Raw genomic sequence first — 20,110 nt, 5'->3', positions numbered from 1 at the left:
TAGAATAATAAATAGAAGTAAGTAGTTTACTAGGTATACTAGTAGTAAGTAAAGATATTATTATAATATAAATATTATAGGGGAATACTTCTCTATATATATATCTTCTAGTCTAATCTATATTCTAAAAGATCCCTCCTAATAAATTAATATATTATTTTAAGTAAATTATCATTACTTAAGTATTATAGCAATAGCTAATTATATTATAGACCTTATAGCTCCTCCTAAGTATTCTTTATTAGGTACTATGCTAGCCGTGTCCCTGTAGAAAAGAGCTTATTTAGCTACTATTATTTCTTCCTCTATAAATACCTTTATTCTAGTAATATAGGTTTATTATACTAATTATTTATAGGCTCTTATAGTAAATCTTTTTATATTTATATTAATTATAGTACCTATAACCCCTATTACTACTAGTATATCTCTTATAGTTCCTATTATTACTACTATATTATTTAGCAGGACTATATCCCCCTTATCCTCTATAGCTACTCTTAATATTATAATAACTCCTGCTACCTCTCCCTCTACTTCTTTTACTATAGTAACTCTAGCTACTCTTACTACTATTATTATACTAGCTCCTGTTATTATGCTAGCTCCTATTATCATGCTAGCTCCTATTATTACTATAGCCCTAGTTACTCTATCTATTTTAGTTGCCTCTACTAGCCCGGCCGCTGTTATTTAGATACCATATTATCTGTGGTATACTAAGTCTTGGTAGTATAAGAATAATAATCCTATAGAAGCCTACTCCTATATATACCTAAATCTAGAATAGTAGTATACTTAATATACCTACTTATATAAAAAATACTTCCCTATTATCCTACCTATGCAGGTTAGTTTTAGGAAAATTCAGGTAATATCTAGTAGGATAGTAAGCATGGCAGCCTATACCTAATAAGCCTATACTACTAAGATTTTTATCTATTATCTTAAGACTAAGAACTAGATAGAGAGGTTATTTTAATCTATTAACTATAATATATTTTACCTACTTAATATGTAGCATGTTAGGGATAGTATAATAGAGTTAGAGAATAATAATAAGAAGGTTTAAGATAATTATAATAATTAAGGGTTTACTAATATTATAGTATAAGTACTTGCTATTTTTATTTTTATATAATAAAATTAAATTATTTTCTTAAGATTTCTTAACACCTATAGTATACCCCTATTAAACCTTAAAACCTAGTAAAAAAAAGAAAAAGAATAATACTATTAATATATCTTTATAATCTTTTTAATTCTTTAATCTTATTAACTTATTATTTTTATATTTTATTTATTTATAGTATTTTACCAGCACCTTACTTATATCTTATTTATATAGTAAAACTTATTTAAGATATTTTATATATTTTCTAAGTTCTTTACTAATTATTAAGTATTCTTATATATTAGTTATTCTTTCTATTTAACTAGATATTAGTCCTTGCCATATAACTTTTATTATATAATAATTTATTCTACCTCCTACTCTTCCTTATTATTAATAATAACTAGCTAGAATAGTACTAGTAAGTTACTATCTCTTATATTCTATTCCCTAAGGAATAATATATAGAAGATTAGGTAGATTTTTTTATATAACCTAAATAATTACAGGCAATATACTTATTAGCCTATTATCTTAACTATTTTAAATAGCCCTTTATATTTAGTATCCAGCTTCTTACTAGGCCTCCATATATAGATATTCTTTATAAATAGTAATATCTATTAGCCTATATAGTACTTAATTAGGCAATACCTCCTATTATAGCTCCTTACTTATTATTTAGTAGTATGGCGCAGGCTCTTTTCTAGCTAATAGTATTTTACTTATAGTTAGTCAAGTTATTCTTCTATTACTATAACTATACTAGAGTCCCTGATATTAGTAAGCTTAGATAGTACCAGCTAGTAGCTATACTATACTTTATAAGGAAATATTCCTAATAATATATTTTTTATATTATTATATATAAATTCTGCCATGCCTAGCTAGTCTACCTAATTAATTTATTAATAACTAATATAGGTCCTTAGATAGATCTCTAATATCTAGTTCTAATATTTTATTTAGCTATCTATTTATAGGTAGAATATAATACTTAGTTATTCTTTAACTTAAAGCCCTTAATATAGCTAGGTCTAATATTTACTAATAAAGAGTAAGCTATAATTACTTACTAGACTCTTTAATACTCCTATTTTAAATATAATCTCTTTTATAAATATATTAACTAGCTTTTTAGTATTAATATTCCTTATTATTAGGAGGTATTTAGTTCCCTTAATATATTAGTCTATAACTACTAAAATAGTATTATACACGCGCCCCTTTTATATTAATAGTAGTAAGTCTATAATAAAGTCTAGAATTAGGTCCTGTTAAGGGCATTCTAGTACTAGAAACTTCATAAGCTAGCCCAGTAAAAGCTATCTAGATATCTTTATCTTTTAGTAAATTAAATAGCTCTTTATATACTTCTTAATATTATATTATAGGATATCCTAGTAGAATTTTTATTTAATAAAATTTAATATCTTCTCTTAATTAAAATAACCTATATACAGGTTATTATAGTATACCCTTAGTAATTCTTGATATACTACTTAATTAGAAGGAATATAAATAATCTTACTATATTATACTAGCCTATTACTATTAACATACTATTTATTCTTATAAGTTTACCTTTATTTAGTATTATCCCTAAGCTATTTTATTACTTCTTATTTAGGTAGTTTCTCTACTATTTAAGTATACCTCTAGCATGCTAGGTATTCCTTACTAGTATTACTCTAAATTTAACTTACATGGGCATCTCTATATTATATCTTTTAAAGTAAGTCTTATAAAATAGTTAATAATATCTTATAGGCTTACTTATTACTAGCTACCCTTCACACTAGTATTCTTTAGATTAAAAGTTCTAGATCTTTTAACTATATAATCAGGGTCTCTTAGGGAGCTACTATCCTACTCCTACCTTAATTATTCTATAAACCTCCTAACTTCACCCAAAGCATAAGCAAGAGTCCCTTAGCTATATCTTATTAAGCAGGTTTATAATTCTTTTACCTTAAAGATATATTAGCTAGATTAAGGTTACTAGGCTAATATTTAATCTAGAAATTATATACTACTAGAAACTTAACCTATCTAGCCTAGTATTAATTTAGGATCTTTATAGTATAAAAATATTTTAGATTCATATAATCTATTTATATATATATTATATATAAATTACCTTTAAGATAATAATACTATACCTTAAAGTATTCTACTATAACTAATAATTCTTAATTATATATCTTATATCTTCTCTCTACCTTAATTAATTTTCTCAAGTAGAAGGCCACAAGTTACTAAGTAGTATACTATATCTTTATGGACTAAGTACTATTATATTATATTAGAATTTCTATAATTATAAACCCTAATATATTAGTTACTAGAAATATCTTATTCTTTAGGTTAAAATATTATAATATAAGTAGTCCAGAAAATACCTACTTTAATATTTTAAAGGCACTTCAACTATTCTTTATTATCTTAAAAGGGCCACTCTTTCTCCCCTTTACTATCCCCTTTAGTATATTATTTAGTAAGGCAGTAATCTTAAAATACTAGTAGATAAATCTTTAAAAGTATCCTATAAATCCTAAAAATACTTGAATATTATAGAACAAGTATAATTCTAGCTAGTTACCTATAGTATATACTTACTTAGAGTCTATTTAGATTCCTTTAATTTCTATAATAAAGCTAAGGAAGTATACTTCCTCCTAGTAGAAGCTATACTTTAAAAGTTTTATATAGAGATTATACTTCTAGAAATATAATAATACTTTACTAATATAGTACTTATATTCTTCCTCTATTTATAAATAGATTAGGATATTATCTAAATATATTATATAAAATTTATCCAGGATTCCCTTTATTACTTTATTAATATATACTTAAAAGATAGCTAGAGTATTATATAATCTAAAAAATATAACTAGATATTTATAGTATTTATATCTTATATAAAATATTATCTTCTACTTATTACCCTAATAAATATAGATCTAGTAGTAGGTATCTCGCAAATCTAGTTTAGTAAATTATTTAATCTTAACTAGTTAGTCTATTAATTTATTAATTCATGGGAGGAGGTATTAATTCTTAATAATAATTATATTTAGGCTCTTATAATCTATATAGAGCTATAGTAACCTATTAGCCTTTTATATAAAAAGTACCAGCACGCCTACTATACTTATTAAGGGCTAGATCTATCCTTTTTCTAATATTTAATTAATATACTCCCTTAAGATTACTAACTTTATTCTTAATATACTATATAGCTAGCCTATTAATAATACTATACTAGTAACTAATAATATATTATAACTAGCTTTTTTAAAGGAGAGTGCCTCTACTTCTTTTTCTAAAAATATTAATTTCTATTCTTTATAGTATTTAGGGAGAGTCCCTATTATATTATTATTATTATATAATTAGTTCAAGATTAATATAGTAATTCCTTACCTTATTATACTCTTAAATTACTTAAGTAACTTAATCTTAATCTTTAGCTTTTTCTCTTAGTAACGCCAGGTATTTACTACTAAAAAGATATTAGGATTAACTAGGCTTAACTAGCTATATTTTAAGATTAGTTAATATTTTTTTTCTTTTAAATCTACTATATAATATTCTATATTAAATTCTCTAGTTTTATTAAGGCTATCTATAATTTAGCTCTTTATCTAGAATCTTGCATAATATAGTACTATTAAGCTATTAGTAAAATATATAGGTTATTTTATCTTTATCTTATTAAAATTTATTCCCTCTTTAATTAAGAAATAGTAGGAAATAAAGTCCTTATTTATTCTAGTATCTATAAGTACCCTTATTATAATCTATTTCTTGCCTACTAAGATAGCTATAGTAGCTAGAAAGGGTCCTACTAGTACCTCTTTATCCTATTAGAGTACTAGAAATTCTAGAGTATTTAATTATTATTAGTTCTAGTTCTTTAATTCTCCTACCTCCTTAATACCTTCTCTATATTAGGGGTATTTCCTTATAATATAACTAGTTTAATTATACTAGTAGTACTAGCCTTCCTTTTATTAATTCTAGTAATTCTACTACTCCTCCTTTAATTCTTTCTACTAAAATTTATTTAATTAGGGATTTATTACTTTACTATTATTTTTTTTTCTCTTCCTTAAGTTATCCTTTAATATATAAGATCCTAGAAATTAATTTAATTATATCTTATTTAATCTTTCCTATTTCTCTTATTTCTAAAGTTTCTTATACCTTACCCCTAGTTTAGTAACTTTAGCTAGACTTTATAATATTATTATATCCTGCTAGATTTCCTTGCATAATTCAGGCCAGGCTATTTAAATAGCTAGCTAGTAAAAGAATCCTTTAAGATTAGCTTTAATTATTAGGATAAACTTCTCTATCTAGGTTATTAAGATTTATATACTTTATTATAGTCCTTATCTTATATATAGGAGCTAGTAAGCTACTATTTACTTATAATCTCTCTCTAGTTCTAGGAAGTTCTACAGGAACTTAGTAAACTTTATATAAGTAAGTTTTTTAGAATTTACTCTATACTTAAAGTACTATACTTATTTTATATTATTTTTTAGGTAACCTATAGTATAGCAGACCTTTATTATATTACTCTTATAAAGTTTTTCCTATAATCTAAAGTAGTTTTAGAGATCTTCTAGGAAGATATTAAGTTCCTTTAGGTTTTATATCTTAAAAAACTTAGATTTAGGCACCTTCTCCCTACCTATTTATATGGCTTGCGCCATATATTAGGTCATGTACTATAGCTTATTATCTTCTATTAACTTATTAGGTTAGTACTAAAGAGTTACTAGTACTATTAAATCTTCCTTAATAATAGTTTCTAGGACTATAATTATAGATTCTATAGAATTTAGATCTACTACCCTTTAGGAGGAGGAGTAGGTAGTCCTTCTTATACTTGCTATATTACTTCACTTAGTTAAGGAAGTACTTTAAATTATAAGCATCTTACTGGCAAGGTACTTGGGTATGGGTAGTATTAGTAAGGAAGCAAAGCTACATGGAGTATAAGAATAGTAGGAAGGTATTAGAAGTAATAAAATAAAATACTTGCCTCTTAGTACTTCAGGGGTTATTATATTACTATTTATATTACCTAGTCAAGTTACTAGCATGGCACAGGCGACTTGAATGTTGCTGTTCTCCTAATTACCCTTGGTTACTGGGCATGTGGTTCGGCATGTGGTTCGGCATGTGGTTGCATGTCACATGGTCGCCGTGACAATATATTATATATTTATAACTTATATAGTACTAGTCCTAGTAACTTTTTTTAAATTTATTATTAAAGATAATTATATCTTTTATTAATAATATTTTTTATTATATTTTAAAGACTTTTACTATCTTCTTTTTTTTAATCTCTTTTATAAGATCTATTATATATTCTAGAGTATAATATAATTAGTTTAAGGTTAGCTAGAGAATAGCTAGGAAAAGGGCCCTTATTATCTAGAGTTTAATCTTTAGTCTTTAAAATAAGCTTATTTTATAGCCTCTTTATATATATAGGGGCTTAATCCTCCTAATTAAGGAATTATTCTTATTTATTAATTAAAGATAGAATATAAACTATAGGCATGTTTTTTCTAGAGCTATTATTACTAATAATAGGCTAGTATTTTTAAAAAGAATTACTATTAGTATAGTCCTAAAAATTAGGAAAATCTCTTTAATAATTAAGATTAAGATCTTCTCTAGTATATTTATATACTAGCCTAGATAGGTATTAATCTTTATATTCTAAATATATTATTCTAGCTTTATATAGTCCTTATATTATACTTTTATATTATAGAATATACTAGATAAGATATAAATAATAATTATTTTTTATAATAAAATTATTAATAAGCTATAAATTATTCTTATTAGATTCTATATATATTATACTACTATTCTTATCTTAATTATTTTTTTTATTATATGCCTCCTCTAGGAAAGCTATTTATTAAAGTAGATTTCTAATTATTTAAGTATTAGTTACTTCTATTCTAGTATCTTTATAATAGGCTATATTATTAAGTAATTATTAATTCTTAAGCTAGGTACCTTATTATATTATTTCTTTATAATATAGATTATTTCTAGCTTTTCTAGTATAAAGACTATTCTATTCTAGTTACTCTAGACTAGTACTTCCTAGATATCTATCTTTAATTACTTATAATTATTCTTTAATATCTAGATAATATAACTTAAGTAGAGATTATTTATATATTTAAAGTAAAAAGTTATATCTTATAAGAGTAGTTTTATTATATAAAATAAAAAGAAAATTAGAAATAAAAATAAGTCTTATAATATTTTATAGAATACTAGGTTTACTTTAATTAATATTATCTCTAGCTAGATCCTAACTAGCCTACTAGTTAGGAAGTTATTAATAAGAATAACTAGGGCCTAGGGCTACTTTTATTTTATTATTTATTTTAGTAACTTATATTATAGGAAAGTATTAAAGGCTCCTAATATATTTATTATAATTATAGTTATTTTCTTATTTTAGATAAGGGCTATTTTAATATTATATATATAGGCTATAACTAGATCTATAGTAAAGTATTAAAGAAGTATATTATATTATTATAAACTTAGAACTTTATATATAAGTATTATATATATAATTCTTTAAATAATTATTCTCTTTAGATCTTTATTAATTATTAATAATAAAATAATTAATCTTTAGAATCTAGAAAAGATCTTATCTTACTTACTTATTTTAAAAAATATAATTATTTTTACTATCTTTTATAATACTAGAAAGTAGCTTAACTATAAATACTTATTATATAATCTATATATTATCTTATTTATATATTCCTAATAAACTTTAAAAACCTATACTATAATTATATCTACTCTAGAAGAGATACTACTTATTCTAATTATATTCTTTTTTATTTTCTTTTCTAATATCCTCCCTCCCTAGGAAAGGTACTTATCTCTAATCTAATAAGCCTCTATTATAGGGTTAAATTCTAGATTATTTATTAAGTTAAATTATCTAAGAATAGCTTACTAGAGTACCTTAATTTTTTCTTAAATATCCTTAATTATATAGTTATCTACTTAGAGAGATAGTATCTTTATTCTTAATTTTAATTTATATTAGGCTATAATCTAGTAAAGCTCCTTATTACTACTAATCTTATTAATAATACTTACCTAATATTAGTATTTAGCTCTATAAATTATATTCTAGAAGTATTTTTTCTCTTTTAGACTTAATTTTACTAGCTATTTATTATAGGAGTCTATATACTCTATTATTTACTAGGGGATAGTCCTTTAGCCTAGGTTAAAAAGTTTTCTAATTATCTTAATAACTTCCTAGAATATCTCCCCCAGGTTCCCTATATACTAGTCTAGTACTAGGCTATCTAGTAGGCCCTTTAAATCTAAAAGACCTATTATTCTATTCTATACTAATCCTACTAATTATTTTAAGTCCTTATCTAGGACTTTAAATTATTATCTTTCTAGGAATATAGATATATATCCTGGGACTATAGTAATTAATATCTAGTAATTTAAGCTATAATATAGGTCTAGGCAGACCTCTATATATATAAAGGCTATATTAAAGAAAATTAGATTTAAAATATATTCTATTATATAAGTAGCTATCCCTAGCTTCTCTATATAATCTATTTTATTATTAATTATTTACTATATAAGCTCTTTTTTTTTATAAAAGTTTTATACCCCTAGCTTAAAAATATTATATATAATATTAAAGTTACTTCTTATAATATAGTTAGAAATAAGGACTAGTATTATTATATAATCTATTATTTTATATATAGTAAATTCTTAATATATATTTAGTATCTAGGTATTATTTATTATTATTTAAAGTAGATTCTAACTCTTAATTAGCCTATATTATTCTACCCCTAAACTAGAGTTCTAGTATATATATATAAGTACCCTAGATTATTTTTTTATCTATCTCTTCTAGTCCCCCTAGCTATTAACTAGGGAGTAGTATTTAAATACTAAATAATTCTATATCTTAATCTCTAGGCCTATCTATAGCTCTTATATATAGGCTATAGTATAGCCTTATTTATAGGCTAGCTATAAAATTATAGTATAATTTAATATTAATTTACTAATATTAGCCTAATAAATTATAAGATTCTACTAATACTAGACCTATTTTATATAATTCCTACTATATCTTATTCTAGATCTCCCTAATATTAGATATTAAATAATCTATTAGTATTAATTTCTATCCCTAGAATCTATATACTTACTACTTATTTAGAACTTAAGAAAATATAGAGACTTTAAATAGAAAATTCTTTTAAATTTATATTACCTATATATATAATAGCCTAGATTAAGTATTATTCTATAATCTAGAAGCCCTCTATATTTATATCTAGCTATAAGGGTACTTTTACTATATACTTGCAGGAGTTTAGAGATTAGGCCTTATCTATTTCTATATATAGCTAGGCTATTATTACTATCTAATTATAGATATCTTAAAAGATATATATCTTATAATACCTAATATATACTAGATCCTATTTAAATAATTTAATAAGAGAACTATTAATCTTATATAAGATTATAAAGTAGCTTTTATACTTTATTTTAAATAATTTAAAGTAATTAATATAATAGAAAAAGTTATTATAATTTAGTCTTATAGATCTAGTATAATCTTTAATTAATATATTATATTAAATATAGCAGGGCTATCTTATATATCTTAAGGAATAGTAATATCTTTAATAGCCTGGATTATATTACTTTATAAGGGCTTATTTCTTAATAAGTTAGGATTACTAGCTATTATTAAATAAAATAAAGTTCCTAGTAGGTATTAAGAAGAAGATTATCTAGATTATATATTTTATTTATATATCTAGTCTATATCTTAATAAATAGTAATTAACTAGTTTTATATTTATTTATACTAGTATTTTATCTATTATTAGTATACTTATTTTTAAATATATACTATTATAAGATATTATTATACTAGGTATTCTAGATATTATATAATTATATTATTTTTATAGAATATAGATATTAATTATATTTAATATATTTTTTATAGTATTTATTATCTTCTCTATTATTAGAAAGTCCTAGATAGTAAGATTATTTAAGATAATTATTTATTTAGTCCTAGTTAAATTAATTCTAGATATTATATTAAGAGTTATAAGTCCTAAAATATACTTTATTAGGGCTTAGTATACTATATAAACTTTAAAATATATAAGAAAGAGCCTCCCTAATAAAATAATTAAAATCTTATAATTATTTTTAATATTTATTAATATAGTTAATCTACTTTAAGCTAACTTTATTATAGTAGTAGGGGTAGTTTTATCTAAATTAGATATAAGCTACCTAGTATTATATACTCTAGTTAATATAGGTCCTCTCCTTAAGTTTTTTAGAATTTATATAGCCTCCCAGGCTATAAACTTACTAAAAGTCTTATTTAAGATTATTAATATTATTATAGTTATAAACTAATTATATATATATATAAGTATATAATTATTTATAATAATATAATTTTTAATAATAATAAACTAGATAAATTTATTATAAATTATTATTATATAGGCCCTCTTATCCTAACTCTTCTAGATATTAATAAGCTTATCTACTATAATAACTAGCTTAACTAGTATCTTATAATATATCTTTACCTAGTATTCTTCCTTATTAAGGTAATCCTAAAGGATCCTTATAATAGAGCCTAGATTAGTAGTTAAGGTACTGGCACCTTTATAAACTAGAGAAAGTATATAAAGGATATTCTTTTCTTACTATCTCTTTATAATATATAGATTAGAGGGGGATAAAGATTCCTATAGCTATATAAAATTAGCTATATCTATATTTCTAGATAAATAGTTAGAAGTTAGTACCTCTATCTTAACTTACTATATATTAAAATATAGTTAGAGGAGGGAGGGAGAGGCAGAATATATAATAGTAAGTTTAAAATATGTATATTACTAGATTTTATAGTAATTTGGGCCCTTCTTCAAAGGTACCCCTGGGTTGCTGAGTGTTGTAAAGGTGATTGGGGATGGGTAAGTGCACCGAAGGTTGATAATATACTCAAGAGAGGCCTGATGAGGCTAGGTTGAAGGTCAGAGTGGATTAGAACTCTGGAAGAATAATAAGGCCGGCTATGTATTTGACATGGTTGAAATGATTTTCTTTGGTCTTCGGTGGTAGGATTTTACTTGGAGTAATAATGAATAATATCGCAAAGAGTCGCTTAAACCAGATATTCTGATAGCATTCTTCCGCCAGACCAGCGGACTACTACATACAGTAGTACTATAATAGAGGGATGGAAGAGCCAATTAAAACTAAATATGTGACAAATGGATGGTGGAATTTCATGTAAAGTTATCATCAGCGTAAAATTCTATCTAATTCTATCATATTATCTATAAAAAAGTGTATACAATCATGTTTTTAGGTTTATACATTAGGGTTCTCCACATGTGCATGCGCGTGGCTTTGTTCTTTCTTGAAAGCACCTGTGCCTTTCAGTTCCAGGCGAAATATCTCTTCATCTTCCTTTAGCTGGGCCTGGAGCTTGCTATGCGCACTCCACACAGGCTTGATCTCAAACAGTCGATCCACAGCCTCGAGGGGAATACCGCTGGTTTCGGGAATAAGGAAGAAGGCAAAGAAGAAAGCAAAGAAAGATAAGGCCCCAAAGAAGAAATAAACCCCGTAATTCATGGTAGCAAACATCTGCTTGGTGAAGCGGGAGACGAGAAAGTTGAAGAGCCAATTGCTGGCGGCAGTCGCGGCTTGGGCCAACGAACGGATATTGGGATCGAAGAACTCCTATCACAGAAAACATTTAGCACCTTGACCCTAAATGGAGAATGAAGCAAATAATAAACCTACCGAGTTTATAACCCAAGGAGTGCCATTCCACGTAGGAGTGTAGACAGCCTAAGTAGAGGAAAATCAGCCAGGAGAACTTGATTTCATAGCATCATAGGGAAACAGACCGTCCAGAGATAGAAAAAGAACATGGCAGCAATACCTCCCCCATTCAAAGATTTGCTCGGGTGCTCATCGGGGCGTACAGCGCAAATATAGGCACCAATTACCCACATACAAGCCGACCCAATAATTGCACCGCCGAGCAGGAGTTTCCGCCGTCCTAGCTGGTCAACCAAGAACAGAAGCCAGAAAATGGTCATTATTGCCTTGATCACGCCAAAAATCCCGGTCGTCAGGCCAATACTGGCCTGAGAAACGCCAATGCTCTTGAAGATGGTGGGACTGTAATAATTGATTGCGTTGATACCTGACCCATTCTGCCAGAAAAACAGCATACATCCCAGGAAAAGACGGTACAAAATTGATTTGCGTCTAGCAACCGCTTGGAAAGGTTTCCAGAAACCAATTCCGACTGTGGCTATTTGCTCCTCGAGAGCTTGGTCAATAGCTGCAACCTCCTCTGCGATATAGATATCTGTCTCCTCCAATTGACGGAGCCAACACAGGGTTTTCATTGCCTGTGTCCGGCGTCCCTTGAGAAAGAGCCAGCGGGGGGATTCCTTTATCCAAAGGGCTCCAATGAAGAGTAACCCGGCAGGTATCAGCTGAACGGCAAAAGGAATCAGCCATTGTTCATGGCTCGGGGCCATGTGCTTTTCAATGCCGTACTACACGTGGAATAAAATGTTAGCGGCTGTGAAAAATTCTAGTGCGACTCGAGGACTAAACCCCACTCACGTTAATCCAGAAGCCAACAAGACCACCAATTTGCCAGCCCAGCTCATACAAACCAACTAGGCGCCCTCTAATTGCAGGCGGCGCCAACTCCGAGAGATAGATAGGGATGATATTCGAGGCCACCCCAGTACCAAGGCCTGACAAAACCCGTCCTGCATACATAATACCAAGCCCGGTGGAGCCCCGGGTGCCGAGCTGCAGACCAGCTCCAAGAGTGAAGACAGCTGAAGCAATTACCAAACTCCACTTGCGTCCCCAGAAGTGACCAAGAGCGTATGTCAAAATTGCGCCAAAGAAGGCTCCTGCAATGAAAAGGGAAACAATATTTTCACTGATCAAGGACACTGCCTCAGAACTCATTTTGTCGAGGCCGAATTCATGTTCAAAGGAATCCAGAGTGATAGTCGTGCCAATGAACGCACTTGTATAACCAATCATATTCGAACCGCATGATGCTATGAGGGCCAGTACATAGACTCGCCAGTTGTAGACAGCCTTGGGCGTTGGCCTATCCTCAACAAGAGTGAGAAGACCCATTGCGGATGAGATAGAGCACCAAACCCGTATGAGATAGATATAAAGCGGCAATAGTGAAAGTTAAGTGAGGACGAAGATTCTGCAGAAGAGAAAACTGGGACGTCCAGCATCTAAGTAGTTTCCACTCGCTAGTCTCTACATGAAAATGTGGGATGAAGGAACTCCAGTGCTCCCCACACCATATTCGTTGTGGCAAGCGCCATTCCGGGGCACGGGGGATGGATAAGGGAGCTGCTATACGCTCATAACTACAGATACCATGATTAGGCTCCCAGGGAGGCTTTTCTCAGAATTACTAGGAGGTAGGGGCAGTCCGGGGGAGTGTTTTCCCCAGTCCGATCCCCCTTATCCGCCGGGGAACAGAAATTTTTGTCAGGAAACATTCTGCCGCAAGAGCCACCTGGCGCTTGCTTATATCTAGGTACATTTCCGGCGCATCCGGATTCAGGGAACACGGTACGGAGGAACTACGTGTTGTATGTGCAGCTTATGGACTAGAATGATGGATGTCTGCTGGTTAACCAAACTACCGTGAGGAAGGCTTTGCCGGAGCGCCAAAGGACATTCGCCGCTTGGCCGCCGCAAAAGACTCCGAGCTCGGATTGATGTGCGGCAGCGTCCACTCCACTGGCGAGTGCTGTTTTCTGTCACCGGCGACCTGCGGGGCTACCGATTGGCTGGAGGGATTCAATAGTACTGGGATAAGCGCTTATCCTCAAGGGGTACGGCAGATGGCTGAGCCAAAAACCTCGCCAGGGGTGGAATGTACTCAGGGATATTAAATTTATGGGACTTCCTTTATCCTGCGAGTACTCCGTACAAGTATTTTGCAGTCTCTGAAGTGATCATTATTTGGTGTTCTTGAAATCTAATGCTCTGGGATAAAAAATTTGATTAGTGTTCTTGAAGCTTAACCCCTTTTAGCAGTAGTCATCTCTAGCTCACATTTCTCGAAGAGTACAGAGTAATGTTGGAAACGTGGTGTTTCTTCTAATCTCCCGTTGTCGGCCTCTGCCTCGTCTAACTAATACCATACCGACATGACTTCCAAAAGGGGCCAAATTTTTGCACAACATAAATATACGTTGACCAAATAACATACTGTATCAGGATAAAATGGTCGTCTCGACACCTTTTAGCCGATTGGTGAAGTTTGACAATATATTATGAGCTTTACATCTAATGCAAAACATATAGTTATACTCTAGAATAAGCTAACCAGATGATATATGGAGACAATCAAACTCCCATCTTTGGGGATTTCAGCTACTCAGACTTCGAGTTCGATGCTTCATGATGTATTCTAGATCAAATCTCATGCCAGTGCATGGCCAGCTATCAGATTGCTAGCCAAGTACTATCGGACCTTGCTAGGCCACATGATTTCGCAGAGCCTACCTAGGTAGTGATTCTAAACAGTCTTGACGGCTACTGTGGAAATCTGAATATTCATATGTTATATGCAGATAAGGGTCAAGGTACTCTGTATAGCAAGATATAAATCGAATAATAATTAGCAGCACAGCAACCTTCCATCCGCCTTTCCTATCAGGAATCGTGAATTGCGTTCGAACTCAGCGCAAGAGCAAGATTAACCCCAAAAAGGAATAAATATGAACAATAAGTCTCTGCACACACTGAATTATAGTGCTTAGCTTGATTTAAGATAATGCATATTATATTACTCATCCGGATTTTCATGGCCCATGCGGCGCAATTTCTCCGCCGCCTGATGATGACCCTCGTCACTCACACGGGGGTTATGCTGAGCACTACACAGCAGTCAGTTTTATCTGCAACACTAGGGTCTTAGGACCTACGCCTTAAGCCCCGCAGCCACCCTCATAGGGTTCTTGTGCCTCTCCGAGCTACAGTAGAGCGCCTGTCGAGCTTCCTCGTCGTCAATTTCTGCCAGCATTTTGCGCGCGTGTTCCTTTCCCTCTTCGGAGACAAGTGGGTTATGAAGGGCTCTGTACAGTTATTAGTTATCTCCTCTTGCTCTTTTTGATACAAGGCTAGATACGCTTTGTATCCACGTGCAGCGTTGATTCTTTCCTGTGGTAAACTTGGTATCTCCTCGCTGGGTGAACATTCGTGGTGGCGATGGTAAGGCAGGTGCTGTACGCCTTGATGCGAGAGCTCCTCTCGGGCTTGATCCTCATCTAGCTGGAGGATCATTTGACGGGCATGTCTTTTTGCCTCATTTGAAACATGTGGGTTGTTCAGTGCTCTAGCTGACCCGGTTAACGGCTTTTAGTGTACTTGTGACAGGGGATGGGAAGGGGTATCTACGCTCGGTAACCACGCGCGGTGTTTAGCCGTGCCTCAGGTGTAGCTGGTAGTTTGTCACTGGACATTATGGATTTATCTGTTTGAGCTAGATGTAAGGGGGTAATATCTTGAGAGTAAAAGTATGAGCTGAGTAGGTTTATATACTTGTGTCGGTCTGGAACTATGTCACGAAACTTGGAGTTTTGGTGATGTCAGAAACCTATACAACGGACAGCCCCGTTATAAATATTCAAGTTAATCAAGTCATCAAACCGAAAGTAACTTTCACCTAATGGTGGTGTTATCATTCAAAAATACTTTGACGTCACGTTCCGTATCCATTCTGGATCAGATAGGAAACTGAAAATATTCAAGTATTTATATCCTATGCTAGAAAGCTCATGTCACATTTAGATTCCTGTTCGCTCCCAGAGGATGCCAATAATGCGAAACCCTAGGACCGCTCTCTAGATACCTACGCGATGAATTATATTACTCACTCGCAATAAAGCCGACTTTTGTAGGAGCATTAGAGCGATAACCATCAGTGACAGCGGCATCTCGCGGGCAGATCTGACTGCTCCGAGATGCGTATTGAATGGAATCAACAGCTCTAATAAGAAGTTCCGCTCGACTCGCCGGTGTACTTAACTTCCAAACTGTTGCTGATGGGTTTACCGATTTCGGCAACAGAAAGGTAAAGTGTATGCTATATATTCCCTCCTCAAGGGAAAGATTGAGGTACCTAATGTAGCATTCCTAATAGGCCCTCAAAGACGGCAACACAGTTCTCGCTATGCTGAACGGAAGGATATCTGCTCTATGCACTAATACGACTGGTCCGCGTGCAGAGCGAGCCATTTGCCATTCGCCGCGGCGTCAATCGGATTTTCCGGTACGCGAAGATTCCTCTGCTGTCATTTCCAATTGCGTCTTCACTCTGCCTACAGGCTGTCGCATCTGGTATGCCAACAATTTGTGGCAGCCGATCTTCAAAAACGCGAAAACCTCGGTTTCTGTGTAGAGCCTTCAAGAAATAAATGGCTGGACCCCATCCTGTTGCCGGAAATGATGCAGCGTGCGAAACATCCACTGTGCCTTCTTCTGCCCCCTCTTAACTGACTGTGGTTACCAACAAATAATAGGAGGAGATTTTTCATTGAAATTCCCAATTTACAGGTTTCGCTTCACTACCTCCGAGTGGTAATAATCCAAAAATTCGATGAGTTCGACTACTTCTTTTCGAGTATCGGACAAACAGAGATCGCTTGATATATGCCGTGCTTCTTTTTGGACGTTGCGGGTGAAGGGAGAACCATGCGTAAGTCATTGTATTATCAACTTTTTCTTTGTATCAGGTGTCATCTGTTTAGATGGAGCGAGTCTACTCGATTCTTCACCGCAATGAAACTAACCGGTATGTACATGGGGACGCTGTAATTTCACGATCTTGTTGGATATTATCTCCCGCGTGGATTCAATAACACGAAGTGGTTCTTCTTGAACATATAATGCGGAAGTGCATACAGGAATACCTGCCAAATCCAAGCCCAAAAAAAGGAAATCTAGAACCATAATTAAACTACCGAGGTTAATGTATTTCGATGTTCCTTGATTTGAAGATTGCATGACTCGCATGGAAATATCCGGATTTACCACGACTGCTGCTTGACGGCAGGACGGAATAATTTTATGTCCATCAGGGTGCATCCTCCAGACATATTCTCGTCACTCGATCTTAATGACGGCATCGAAACCATATTGTCGAACAATCAAGCCTACTAAGGGGCTGGAATAAGGACACTGTACTCCGTAATGCCCAACGGTGCCGCTGGCTAGTTCTCGCGATCCGAAAATGGAGCTGATCTTTCCCCATGTATCAAATCTAAATCAAGTATTGCTCGAAATAATGGTGCTTGACCCATCCACGAAATCATATGCAGGCTTGATGATGCTCTCTTCATGATGGCATCGATAATAAACAACATACTGAACTAGGTACTAGATATACCGGCGTCCATCTTACTACCCTTCCCAGAAACCCTTTCCAACTAAATACTAAATCTCGGTTAAACTGTACTCAAACAAATCAATTGCCTGTAATTGGAATTTCTTGCTCCTTCCGGAAATGATGATATACAACGTGGAAGTGACGAGAGATAGTTAGAATATTCATAGGGTCATGATTTTTCCATTCATTAAAGAAGATAAAGTACAACGAAGACAAAAGAAAGTGAAAAATAATTACTTATTAAGTGGCACGATTGCTGTGTCCATGCATCTCTCCAGAATCTGCCAGTTCGTGTGTGATCTCAATCGTGGTTTCCTGATACACCCCATGACCAATGTCCCCCAGCTCCATGTCTCCTTTCCTCACAATATCCTCGGTGGAACCATCGCGGTCATCATTAAACGTGGCATTGACACTTTGTAAACCCCTGCGAATGCGGGATCCCATACGGATACGTGTAGAGTCTCGACGCACCGTGCTGATATGCGTTTGATGGAAGTGTGAGCCGGAGTAGGCTCCATAGACCTTGTCTGATGAACTTATTTCTGTGTCCAGAAGCAGCTGGCGCCGCGTAAGCGTGTACACAATCGTATCCCCCAGTCCGGACAGGGCCATCAGCGATCCTGCCACAGCAAAGTAAATTTTGCTAGGAACCACATGGCGGGAGCTGGACATTCTTCCAGCGGCCAAGGGGAGAGACAACATCAGGTACATAAATGGGTAGATCACCATGTAAATAACAACACGATTTAGGCGCTTCAATTGGTCCTGATGGTGCTGGCGAAGCTTGGCTGACTCTGAGGTCCGACGCCGTAGATAGATAAACATGATTCCGTATAGGATAACCGCTCCAAATTCGGCAAGAAAGATCCAGAAGTAGTGACCCCAAAGGCGTTCACTTTTGTGTTCACGGGCTAACCAACACTATACGAGTTATAGATTATTAGCCACGAGATCCTTGCCATAATAAATCTGCCCAGGCCAACTTACCCAACCAGCTTCGGATATGACAAACGCTTCATGGCCGTATAGTGCCACCGGGATCACGCCCAAAAGAATGATGAAGATCCAAAGTCCTACAATGCAGGCTACGAAGGTTCGGTACGGTAACTGACGCCCTCTCAGGACAACAGCACCAGTGTGCATTGCAATGGCAATTACGAACAGACCGCTACCAGGGTCCGCTGTCTGAATCCACCAGCCTTGCAGGACACAAGCAGCACTTGGGTGATACACCGAGCCCTTGCCAACCCAGTAGAGACACAGTAGAAACGCAGTGGCTTGTTGAATATCCGCGAGTAGAAGATTGTAAATCAGCAAGACATATTGATTGCGCGAAAGAGGTCGTTTATAGTAATGCTGCCAGAAAATAAAACGGTACGTAAGGAACGAAAGTAATCCGAAGGCTGTGATGAAGGAGCAAAGGGCGATTACACCGATGGCAATGAATCCAACCCTTTCTGTTCCTGCCAAGGGCTGATGTTCCGTGTCGCGATCTCGGGGCATTAGCTGCACCATGGGAGGAGGGTCATGATGAAGCAAGTATAACACTCGAATAATGGCAGACATGGCATATTTTCGAAATATTGATAAACACACTGGATTGGACAAACCGGTGAGATGCCAATAGCTTCTATGCTGAGGTGACGGTATGTATTTAAGCTGTTGCTGGGTTGCATTTTGGACCCTCGAACACTAGACATCATCTGCAATAGACGCTAGAAACCTTTTCTTCTTTTTCTTCATACAGTAAAACCTGCTTCAAAGGGACGGATTCCAGGGCAGTCTCCCGGTTGTAGTTAGTGGAGTACCGCACTTCTCGGAGAGGTATTTAAACGGGTTCTACTGTAGTATGCAAAAAAATAAAAAATAAAAAAGAAAAAGGGGCAACCTTTATATCAGATCATGCGAGCCAAAATCAGTCGCCGCCGCTTGTCAGAAATTAACCACCCAGGGTTTTATGCGGTTGTCTCGCAATGGGCGGAGGTTGGTGAAGAATTTTCCCCCTCATACACGTGCGTACGCCACATATCTAAGCTTCAATCCTGGTGCCAACATTGGATCTGGACGTAATTCCAACTACAGAGTACAATCCGATTGGGAAGAGCGTTGATAGAACGTGCAGTGGGGTGCTCCTGCAAATTCCCAATGAAGATTAGCATCAGCATCCAATGAATAAGATTTCAGGATTTCAGGGTTTTATAAGCAAGCGGAGCATGAGCCCTGGTTTCCACCGATCGAGCCGCTCTTTGGGGACTATCTCTAACCCTATCAGGTATGAGGTCGCTAAAGAAGTCGGCTCGACTGTAGCAGTGCGCGGCAAATTATTGGGTGTCATTAAAATGAAATGCCCTTCATGATCATCTTCATTTATTGTTAGTTCTCAGGATGTTGACTCTGGAAGTCCACGTTCT

General features: G+C 33.2%; 3 protein-coding genes across 3 annotated transcripts; all 3 read right to left on the bottom strand.

Moving 5' to 3' along the window:
• Positions 1-11,599: 11,599 nt before the first annotated feature.
• On the bottom strand, positions 11,600-13,414 carry P175DRAFT_0445225 (sugar porter family MFS transporter; the record flags this gene model as incomplete). Its single annotated transcript, XM_040894269.1, has 4 exons — positions 11,600-11,974; positions 12,038-12,085; positions 12,145-12,807; positions 12,878-13,414. 4 exons carry the CDS (start codon positions 13,412-13,414, stop codon positions 11,600-11,602), a joined length of 1,623 nt encoding a protein of 540 aa, XP_040749350.1.
• Positions 13,415-15,095: 1,681 nt separating this feature from the next.
• Positions 15,096-15,592, bottom strand: P175DRAFT_0486814 (Con-6 family protein; the record flags this gene model as incomplete). Its single annotated transcript, XM_040895645.1, has 3 exons — positions 15,096-15,186; positions 15,235-15,384; positions 15,438-15,592. 3 exons carry the CDS (start codon positions 15,590-15,592, stop codon positions 15,096-15,098), a joined length of 396 nt encoding a protein of 131 aa, XP_040749349.1.
• A 2,344-nt stretch (positions 15,593-17,936) lies between these two features.
• Positions 17,937-19,265, bottom strand: gprD (the record flags this gene model as incomplete). Its single annotated transcript, XM_040896109.1, has 3 exons — positions 17,937-18,620; positions 18,687-18,784; positions 18,812-19,265. The coding sequence occupies 3 exons, from the start codon at positions 19,263-19,265 to the stop codon at positions 17,937-17,939; spliced, it is 1,236 nt and encodes a 411-aa protein (XP_040749348.1).
• Positions 19,266-20,110: the final 845 nt, after the last annotated feature.

The sequence above is a fragment of the Aspergillus ochraceoroseus genome (genome assembly GCF_002846915.1).
Source record: "Aspergillus ochraceoroseus IBT 24754 chromosome Unknown P175scaffold_9, whole genome shotgun sequence".
Lineage (NCBI taxonomy): Eukaryota > Fungi > Ascomycota > Eurotiomycetes > Eurotiales > Aspergillaceae > Aspergillus > Aspergillus ochraceoroseus.
Note: the sequence above shows the minus strand (reverse complement) of the source record. Positions and strands in the feature narration are given on the sequence as shown.